Here is an 11,491-nt window from a genome sequence, read left to right on the forward strand (position 1 = left end):
TAAAATTTATAATAAAACAAGAAATGTCAATGTATTTTTTATTTTTGAATTTTTGCTTATTTTTCAATTTCTTTTAATAAGGAACATATGTTTAGTTCTAAGTTGTTTAAAGAAAACTGTATAATGTATATATATATTCTTTATTATATTTGTATATATTATTCTAAAAATATATTTTTAGTAATTTCGTTTTATTCTATATCTTTTATGCACTTTTATAATTTTTAGACATAAATTATGGAAATAATTTATATTTTATTCTATATATTTATTTTTTATCTTCTTACACACAAAGAAATTAAGTTGCACACTTAAATGTAAATATATAAAGATAAATTATATTTGTTTATATCAAAAAAATATATATCATTTAAAATTCAAATATAATTAGTTTTTTATTTTAAAATGATAATTTTTTTCCTTTATAGATATTTTTTAATTTTAAATTATTTTATTTCATTCTTTATAAATATGGATTTTTGCATTAAAAAAATTATTCTATTTGTAATTTTTAAGTTCTTTAAGTAATTTTTTAAAATATCATTAATTAAAATTTCCCACATTTCATATAAAGTGAAGTTCTTTTTAAAGAATAACTAAAAATAAAAGGAAAAGTAAAACTTCATTTAGAAAAAAAAAAAAGATATATATTTACATATATAGACATTTGTTAATTGATATTAAATATATGAGAAATCAAAAAAGAGAAAAAGTTCAAAAATTTTAATGAAAAATTTGATAATATTAAAAAAAAAAAAATTATTTTTTTGAACTAAATAAATCTTATCTGTAAGATTATATTAATAATATGCATGTTTATTATTTTTTTAATATTTTAATAAGAAATAAAAAAAACTCATGAAAAGCAATCTGTTAAATGCAAGATATATACTTTATACAATTTTAAATAATGTATTATATATAAGGTATGTTGTGAGCAAAAAATTTATGTTAAAAAAATTAGAGGATTTTTTCATAATTGATTTTAAATTTATATATTCAATTAGAATGTAAAATTAAAAACAAAAATAAAGAAAATATTTTTAAAGCTAGTTTTATATTTATACTAATTTGATTAAGACGTCTTATAATTTATAAGCATAAAAAAAAAAAAAAAAAAAAATTATAAGCAAAATATAAGCAACTACATTTTCCTGAGTATTATAAATATTTTATGCATATTCTTTAATACATTAAATTTCTTAAAAAAAACGAATAAGCAAGATAATATGTAAATATAAGGTATGTAAAAATATATTTTTAATAGAATTTTTTTTTTTTATATTTTTCTTTTTAATAATAAAGATTTTAATCATGTAATAAACTAATTTTAAGGGATTTTATATTTTTAATCTATATTTACATTTTAAACTATTCTGTTACAATATCTTAAAAATATAATTTTAAAATATTTAATACATTTATTTTCAAAAGCATATAATAGTAATTTTATGGATTCTCATTGTTATTTAATTTATTATCATTATTTGCTTTATTCTTTACTTTGTTTTACCTTTTTATTTAAACAATAGAAAGAAAATGTAAAATAAGATTAAAAAAAAAAAAAAAAAGATATATAATATATTTATATTTTAAAGTGAGAATAAATAATTTGAAAATATATAAAGAATTTAACAAATATCATATTTTAGGTATGCATAAAGAAATAATAAAAATTCAAAAAAAAAAAATTCATGCACATAAGTAGCAATTATTCCCCATTTTTTTTTTCTTTTATATATGTAATTTGAGTATTTCCTTAAATATTTTAAAAAATAATTTTCATAAAAAGAAAAAAGTGTTAATGAATAATACAATTCACATATATATGCATATATATACTTATATATAGTTTTTTTTTTTTTTTAAACTAGTGTAGATTATTATAGTTGTCAGTTTTATTTTTACTTTTTTTTTTTTTTTTTAGTAATGAATATAATAATTATAAATTTTATTTTTATTAATTTATTTATTTATTTTTTTTAATACTAAGAAAATCATAAATATATAATTTTTTTTTATTTAAGATTTAATAATAATTTGTCCATTTTTTTTTTTTTTTACCACTTAAAATGTAATATAAACATATATATATATTTTCTTTCTTTATAGAACTAAAGAATTATAATTGTACATTTTATTTTGATTATTTATACTTTATATATTTTAAAGAATAAATTAATCTTTTATTTTAGTACAATAAACAAATATGAAAATTTAATTAAATTTTTATGGTAATAAATTATGTATATATATATATATATATACATATAAATTTGTTAAGATAGTTTGTATTTAGCACATGAATTAATTACTTTTTTTTTACTATATTTTTTATTACATATTTTTAATATTTGACTTTATTTTACTTTTTTTTTTTTTTTTTTGCTGTTGCTTTTGCTTCTTGTTTGTTTGTCTTTTACTTATTTTATTATTAATTTTTTTTTTATTATTTTTGAAGATTTACAACAATTAAAAATGGAATCAGAAGAATTGTCTATGCATGAAGCTTATAAGAATTTTTGTTCAAAACATCCTTTAAAAAAGTTGTCTATGCCTAAAAGCGATTTAGTTTGGTGTTATTATGATATTAATAGTAGGAATGACAATATAATTGTATTTTTACACGGAATATGTGGAACAGCTGGATGTTATTTTTATCAATTAGATAAGTTATCTAATTTGGGTTTTAGAGTGATTTCTTTTCAATATCCTTGCTATAATTATTTAAAAGATTGGATAAAAAATATGTGTAATATTCTAGAATATTTAAATATTAAAAAAGCTCATTTTTTTGCTAGCGATTTGGGTGGTTATTTGATTCAACTATATGCAAAATTATATCCATCAAAAATTCAATCCTTAATTTTATGTAACTCTTATAGAAAAACAGATGATTTTGCAGCTATTGCTTCATTAAGAAACATATATGGAAAACTATATAGTTTTTTACCACATGTTTTGTTAAAAAAAATAATATTAGAAAATTATATATATATCAACTATGTAAATATAGATTTAAAAGAAAAAAATTCTTTAGAATTTATGAGTAATGAAATTGATTTAATTTCTGCTTCAGATTTAGGAGGAAGAATTAGCTTACAGTTGTCATCAGATATCATTGATAGAATTTACGTTAATGATAAATGCATAACAATTTTACAAACACTAAATAATATGTATTCAGATAGTTTAAACGAAGATATGAAAAAAGCATATCCTTTCGCCAAACATGCAATCATGAAATCGGGTGGTGATTTTCCTTATTTAAGTAGATATGAAGAAGTGAACATGTACATTTTAGTTCATTTAAGAAACAATTGCAATGCGAGTTTCGTCAAAGAACAAATTAGTAATATGAGTTATATCCATCAACAAAAAAATGAAGATGATAATGAACAGATTTCGGAAAAAAAAAAGTATACTGCACTTCATTATAGAACAAATGAAAATAACTATAACAGTGGTTACAGTAATTCTCATAATAATGTAGATATACATACTTATAAGGAAAAATATATAACAGAAACAAGTAAATATCAAATAATAAATAACAATATTAATAATAATTATCAAAAATATGATTCTCATTTATTTAAAAATGGGAATTATACCATTAATGAAGATAATAGTAATAATAGGAAAAATAAGGATAATTATGATGATGAAGAAAATTCTACATTTTGTAAAAACAATACTAGCAATTATTATATTAAACAAAACTCTTATGAAGAACAAAATGGAAATCACTCAACTATAAATAATTATATAAATGATAATTATAGCTTTTCGAATAATTCTAATGCCTTTAGCATAAATCATAATGATTGTAATTACATAGATAATAACGATAATTACAGAAATAAAACTAATGATACATGTAATTATAATAATATTAACGATGAATATACTTACATTAATACTAGTAATGAAAACTTTAATAAAACTGATAAAAATATTAATATTTCAGAGGAGAGTTATAATAAAGAATCAATAAATTATCAAGATAATTTTAATCAAAATGATGCAGGATATAACCATACTAATATCAATCAAAATGATATTTTCTGCCATTTTTGATATATATATATATATATATATATATATATATATATATATATATATATATATACATTATTATGAAAACATTAAATTTTTATTTTCTATATTTTTTGTTTGAAATATATATAATGAAAGTAATAAAAGAAAAAAAATTAATGAATATTATTTTTTTTATTTGTTTATACATATGTTTCATTTTTTTTTTTTAATATTTTCTGTAGTTTTTATTTGTTTTTTTTTTTTTTTGTTTCTGTTTTTTTTTTTTTTTTTTTGGTTTTTTTTTTTTTAATTTTACATATTAATTTCCTTTTTTTTTCAAAGATTTGAAAACTCTATTACTATTTAGACCAATAAAAAAAATTTTCTTTTAATCCGATTTAATATATTATATATATTTATATATTTTTTTTAATAAACATCAAAGAACAAGTAAAATTTCTGCATGTTTTATACTTTTAGTTTTTTTTTGATTTACACAGAGATACTTTTTTTACATTTATTAAATTTTTTTTTTTATTAATTAGATTATTTATAAGTTTTAGACGAAAAATTTAAAATAAAATTATTAAAACATGTTTTATTACCTTTAGATATATAGACAAATATTAAAATAAATAATAAAATGATAACTTATTTATTAAAAATTATGGTGTGTAACTAAGGAATTAAAAAGAAAAGATGGATATTACTGATTTTGAAATACCACTATTTTCTCCTAACATTACAGAAATAAATTTTGCTATTTTTGACCTGTGGTTAAGAGGATATAATGGTAATAAAATTATTTTAAAATTCTTATAAAAATGTTATTAGTTCTTTATATGAGTTTATCTTTTAAGTAAAACATAACAAAAAAAAAAAAAAAAAATATAATACAATAAAAAATAAAAAAAATTAATAAATGGGGAGAATACATATATATATATATATATATATAACATAAAAGTGTAATACAATTCAAATGTAACAATTTTGTAATGTATTAGAATTAAAGTGAAAAAAAAGATAATGAATATTCTATAGAATAAACTGTTACAATTTTTTTTTTTTGTGGATGAGAAATTTTTATAACATAAGAATGTTCAATTTTAATATATTGAGTAACAACTTTTTCCTTTTTGTTTTTCTTCTTATTTGCAGAAAAAGAGGTGTTATATTTACTTCAAAATAGTTTTTATTCTAATTTAATAAAGAAAAAAAATGAGGAAAATAAAAGCAATGCAGAAATGTTTAATAATATAAAAAGTGATATAAAAAATGAGTTGAAAAATAATGAAAAGGATAAATTATATATAGAGAAAGCAAAAGATAATGTTTTTTTTGTAAAAAGTAGAATAGTGAATTTTTTTAATACAGAAAATAAGGGAAATGATTATAGCACTAATAATATTTTTTTTCAATATTTTTTGTGCTTATATATAAAACAACAGTTTTATATATTTAATATATTGTCTTATCACTTAATGAATTTAGATTTACGATTTTCTCATTTTTATATTCCTATTAATAAAAATAAGATTCTAAAATTAATAAAAATATATTATAATATTGATATGAATTTAGAAAAAGAAATTGTTAAATATAAAAATATTAATAATATAACAAAATATACCAATGATTTGGCAAAACTTACAAACATACATAAAATATCAGTTAAAAGGCAAATAGAGAATATAAAAAACATGTGGAAATATATATTAAATATATACGAAAGAAGAGATATAAACATAAGTAAATTACACAAAAAAAGAAGAATAAGCATATCAAGAATATTAAAATATATTAAAACCAATTTTCGACTTTATAAATATTTTATAAAAAGAGAAAGCGTTTTAGAAACTAATGATAATAATCAAAATAAATCTTTTTTATTTAAAAATAAAAAAAGAAGGAAAGGAAAAAAAAAAGGGAAAAAAAATAAATCAAAAAATAAATTTTTTCAATATAATATAATAAAAATATTAGAAAATTTAGTAGGCATTTCTTTAGCAAAAAGATATTTTCGTTTATATTGGATATTAGCATATCAAATAGAAATACCTAAAAAAATTAATATTGCATATAGTTATTTTAATAATATCATTTTATTACTATTAGAAAAATTACAAATTAACGATTTAATATTATCAAAAGAATATATAAATATAAGTAAAAGTATATACTCTACATATAAAAGTAATAAAAATATAGATATCTTAAAAAGTAAATTATTCAGTGCTTCAGAAATAAATAGTTCTTTAAAAAGCAAATGTTTTATTCGACTTAAATGTATTCTAAATATGTTGTGTTGTTTCAGAAATGTAATATAATTTTTAAAAGAAATATTTAAATATATATATATATATGTGAACATTATGATTAAATAATATATATGTTATTTATCTGCTATATTTCTGCAGTAATGCTTATAAAAAATTCTAATTCTTCTTCATCTTATTTTTTATTATTATAATTATCATTATTTTCATTTTTTTTTTTTTTTATTTAGTCTTATGAAATGACAAAATTTTTTTTAATTTTCATTGAATTACAAAAGAATGAATCTTTCCCAAATGAGCAAACCTTTATAAAACAAAATATTGGAAATAATATATTTGTTAATAGAATTATGAGTTTTATAAAGTAAACTTTGTCTATTAAAATATAACAACAATAATAATATTATAGTTACATATTAATTATATATTATATTAATAATATAATGAAGAAATATATTTAATTAGTGAAGAAAATTATTAACATAATGAAATATCATCAAATATTCATAAGAAATTATATAATATATATATTTATTTATTTTTTTTTTTTATTTTATAGAGAAGCCGAAAGTTATTCTAAAACAAAAAAAATAGAAGAAGACAATAAAAAGGAAAATGAAAGAGTTAAAATTTTTTAAAAATTGGAAAAAATTCCTAATATATAACTACTTAATATGTATAAAATTAGGAAAAATAAAATTATTTTTTTTAACATTATCGGTTGAAATTTTTAAAATTTTTTATTTTATAGTTTTTAATTATTTACTTAAATTTATATATACTAAATTATATATATATAATAAAGGATATGTTTTTCATAGACTTTTTTTTTTATATTTTTTCCTCAGAATTTAAATTTTTAGTATATTATTATACTTTTTTATTTTTTTGTCTTACATTAGCATAATAAGTTCTATTTAATTTCTTTTTTTTATTTTATTCTTTTGTTTATTATATCAATTTTTTTGGCGATAAATTAAAAGATAAAAATACTTATAAGACAATAAACTACATATGAACAACATTAGTATTTTTTATCATGTTTCTATACCTTATCTTATTTTATTATTTTTGTAGAATTATAAAAATTTAAAAAAAATAAAATAAAGCAGTAATAATATATTTAAAAATCCTTTAATTTTCTTAATGTTGATATATATCTCGAATTGTACATATATTGTATTTAAAATAATTTTTGTTTTACATATATATATACATTTAAATCAATCAAATTTTTTTTTTTTTTTACATTTTATTTATAAATTATAATTTTTAATAAATCACTTTTATTATAAAAATGAAAAACGTATAATATATGGATTATAAATTTCCAAATATTTTTTCGAGATAATTTCTGTAGATAGTTTTAATTAAAATTAAAGTTAAAATTATATATAATTATAATCACGTATAACATTTATGTAATTTTCACTATAAATATTTTTCATTAAAAATAATATTCAAAATTTTTTTTATTTTCTTATTTTATATCATTTATTTTCATCATCATCATCTCCTCCTTCTTCCTCTTCTTCTTCTTCTTCTTCTTCCTCTTCTTCTTCTGCAACATAATCCTCTTCATCTTCATCTTCCTCTTCAACATATTCCTCTTCATCTGATTCTGATAATTCATCACCAAAATCTTGTTTATTTTCGGTACCAGTTCCATCATCTTGAATATTCAGATTTTTACTTTTTAAAAAATTGAGTAATGGTACATACTCACTTTTATCAATATTAGTATATTCATAACTAATCCCTCTTTTGTGTTTTATAATAAGAGAAAAAAAACGATGTTGGTTAATATTTCCTGTTCTTTGAAAGCTTAAAGTGACAATATCTTCGAAAGAAATTAAAATAACTGGTTTGATAATAAAAAGGAAGTATTTATTTAATGGGTATAGTTGTCCACTTGCTGCCCTATAACTACATGTTATTCCATATTGATTTTTAGCCGTTCTAAAATCTCCAGGTATAATTACACTTTTTTTAACTAAAGAAGTAAAAAGTCTTGTGACTACATCATATGGTTTTCCTGAAATTGTTTTTTCTAATTTATATTTCTTGATAACTTCTTCATTTGCATTTATATTGATGTCCATATCATCATCATTATTCAATTGAATTAATATAAAGGGATATTCGGTTTGCCCTTGTTTCATTTTATTATTTAAACTGAAAATTAATACATATTGGTTAGAATTACTTTTAGGAACTAATATCATTTTATTTATATTAGTATATTGAATTGTAAAATCATAGGACTTCCCATGCAATTTAAAAGTTCTTATATACATTTCTATTTCATATCTGCCTCTTGGGACTAATAAAGGTATATTTGTTAAAGATGCAATGCTTTCACTTTTTGAATCATCAATATTAACCTTTTCTAATAAATCATTTTTTAAATTTTGAAAGGTTTGATTTTCATCATTCTCATGAGGATAATAAAAACGTATTTCTGACAAAAGATCTTCATTCGCTTGATTTTCTTCATTTTTCAACTCCATAGCTATATCTGTTTTAAGTTGAACATTTAACTGATTTATATTATTAGTAGGAATATTAAATGCATATTTTTTATCTATATCAAATAACAAATTAGAGTTTTCGAATTTAAATTCTCCCCAATTCCATCCCTTTGTTGCTATTTTGCGATTACTTAATCTTATATTAAAATATTTTTGAAAATGTTGTGTTATTTCATTTATATTTCTATCAGGAAATCCATCAAAATATACTATCAAATTATCTTTTAAGTCTATTAACTTTAAATGTAATCTATTATTATTATAACTTGTTTTTATCCATTCTCCTTCACTAATATCACTAAATTTGTATTGATAAACATTATTTGTTTTTTTATTCTTCCATCCCAAAAATTCATTAGACATCCTAAATGATCCGTAATCGCTTCCTCCAAACCCTCTAATATTTCCAATTGAAATAACAGAATTATTATTTGAACTAGTTCCGATATTATCCCCCATCAAGTCTTTTATATTTTTTTTTAAAAAATTATTAAAAAAAAAAAAATTCAAAAAGGAAAAAAAAAACTTTTCCTTTTTTTTATATATTATTTAAAAAAAAAATTGACGAAAATGTGTAAATATCTCTTAATCAGAATAGTATCTCTTTTTAAAAAAAATAAATAAATTTTCCTTGTAAAGGAAATGATATAATAAATTGATATTTTTGAAAAAAATTGTTTTTTTTAAATATTCTAAAAAAAAGAAAATAAAAAAGTAAAGGAAAAGAATATACGTATTTGTAAATTTATGTTATTGAAAAATATATAAATGTTCTGAAAGTTTTAAGATGTAACAAATATATTATGTTCATCGTAACATTAATTCCCTTTTATTTTTATAAAATTAATTTAGTTCATATTTTAATATTTTATTAATTTATTTAATTTCATTTATCATCTAATTTTTTTTTTTTTTCCGACTTTGTATAAAGTCATATTAATGTAAAAAATGTCAAAATGAAATTATTAGAACTAAAGCAATCAAAAAAAAAAAAAAATTAATATAAAACAAATAAAATCATATGAAATAAAAAGAGATAAATTAATCAAATAAAACAAAATAAATCAAGTGAAAAAAAAAAAAAAATACAGAAGTTAAAATCGAACATACACAAAAGAGAAATTAATAACGTAATATTATATTTCGAATTAAAAGTTAATCCTATTTGAAAAGAAAAAATTAAAATGATGTAAAGCAGAAAAAAAAAAAATTAATAAATAAAATTAAATAAAATAAAATGAAACAATAAATAAAGTATAAATAAAAAAATTCATACAAATCCAAGTACATAAAAACTGAAAAAAAGGCTATTTAAGCTTTATATTTCTTTTTTTTTCTTCTTTTTTCTTTTTTCTTTTTCTTTTTTTTTTTTTTTTTCTTTTCTTTTTTTTTATATTCTAAAATATATATATTCAACAAATTCTAATAATTTCATATTTTATTGTTGCCTCCTATGTATTTTTTATTTAAATATATATTATATATTTATTGTTTGGAGAAAAAAAAAAAACTAAAATTATTTATTATTTCTGCTTTTTAAATTAGAAAATATAATTCCAAATGTATTTATTTTAATTTAAATTTTTTGTAAATCATTTTTGTATTTTATATAATTAAAGATACCTAATTTAGCAATATATTAAGAAATATATTCTTTAAAATATATTATTGTTATTCCTATATATATATATATATATATATATATATATATATATATATATATATAAGCTAAAAAAAAAAAATTGTCTAAAAAATTGATAAATGAAATTGTTTTAAAGTGCCAAATACTTATAAAAAAATATACTTATTTTAAGACAAGTAAGAATATTATTCATTTATTTACTTATTTTTTTGTTTTTTACACAAAAAAAATTAGCGATAAAGCTTTTAACAAGTAACTGTTCTTTATTTTACGTTCAAAAGAAAAAGATATCTAAAATATAGAAAAAAAATTAGACAAAAATAAAAAATATAATTTTTTTTTTTTTTTAGTACACAAAAGAATCATTTATTGTTTGTTTTGAGCTGTTTTAATTATTTAATTATTTTAAACAATAATTTATAAAAAATGTGTATTCACAAAAAATTATTTCATTAAAATAATTATTAAAATAAGAATACTATTTAATAAATTATAACACTCTTAAGAAATTTAAATTTAAATTCGTCATTAAATGAAATTTATTCTTTCAATTGTATACAAAAAATTTTGTAACTATAATATAATTATTGTTTAAAAAAATAATTTAAAAATATTAAGTATATATAAAATTGTAAAAGTAATAAAAGAAATGAAACAAAAACACAATATTTACTTAAAAAAACAAAAAAAAAAAAAAAAAAAAAAAAAAAAAATATACAAACAATAACAAAAAAAGACTGTAAAAAAAAAAAAAAAAGTCAAAAAAAAAATAGACCAAAACATTAAAAAGAAAATTTAAATACATATAGAAATATATATGTTCTTTATAAACTGCACTTTAATATAAAAGTAAAGAAAAAAAATTAAAAATAGAAAAAATTTTAATATTATTTTAAAATTATAATTTAGATAAAAATATTTTTATGAAATATTACAATAATTTAAATCTTTAAATACTTAAAATTAAAATTCTGCAAATTAATATACACACACAAATA

The 11,491-nt window shown here is 16.9% G+C and overlaps 3 protein-coding genes across 3 annotated transcripts; 2 read left to right on the forward strand and 1 right to left on the reverse strand.

Annotated features, from left to right (window-relative positions):
- Nucleotides 1–2,478: 2,478 nt before the first annotated feature.
- PRELSG_1239400 (acid cluster protein 33 homologue, putative) lies at nucleotides 2,479–4,080 on the forward strand (the record flags this gene model as incomplete). Its single annotated transcript, XM_028678196.1, has 1 exon — nucleotides 2,479–4,080. The coding sequence occupies one exon, from the start codon at nucleotides 2,479–2,481 to the stop codon at nucleotides 4,078–4,080; it is 1,602 nt and encodes a 533-aa protein (XP_028534510.1).
- Nucleotides 4,081–4,740: 660 nt separating this feature from the next.
- On the forward strand, nucleotides 4,741–6,958 carry PRELSG_1239500 (conserved Plasmodium protein, unknown function; the record flags this gene model as incomplete). The annotated part of the gene is made up of 4 exons (XM_028678197.1): nucleotides 4,741–4,834; nucleotides 5,203–6,362; nucleotides 6,551–6,684; nucleotides 6,880–6,958. 4 exons carry the CDS (start codon nucleotides 4,741–4,743, stop codon nucleotides 6,956–6,958), a joined length of 1,467 nt encoding a protein of 488 aa, XP_028534511.1.
- An 852-nt stretch (nucleotides 6,959–7,810) lies between these two features.
- Nucleotides 7,811–9,310, reverse strand: FACT-S (FACT complex subunit SSRP1, putative; the record flags this gene model as incomplete). Its single annotated transcript, XM_028678198.1, has 1 exon — nucleotides 7,811–9,310. The coding sequence occupies one exon, from the start codon at nucleotides 9,308–9,310 to the stop codon at nucleotides 7,811–7,813; it is 1,500 nt and encodes a 499-aa protein (XP_028534512.1).
- Nucleotides 9,311–11,491: the final 2,181 nt, after the last annotated feature.

The sequence above is a fragment of the Plasmodium relictum genome (assembly GCF_900005765.1).
Source record: "Plasmodium relictum strain SGS1 genome assembly, chromosome: 12".
In the NCBI taxonomy this organism is placed as follows: domain Eukaryota; phylum Apicomplexa; class Aconoidasida; order Haemosporida; family Plasmodiidae; genus Plasmodium; species Plasmodium relictum.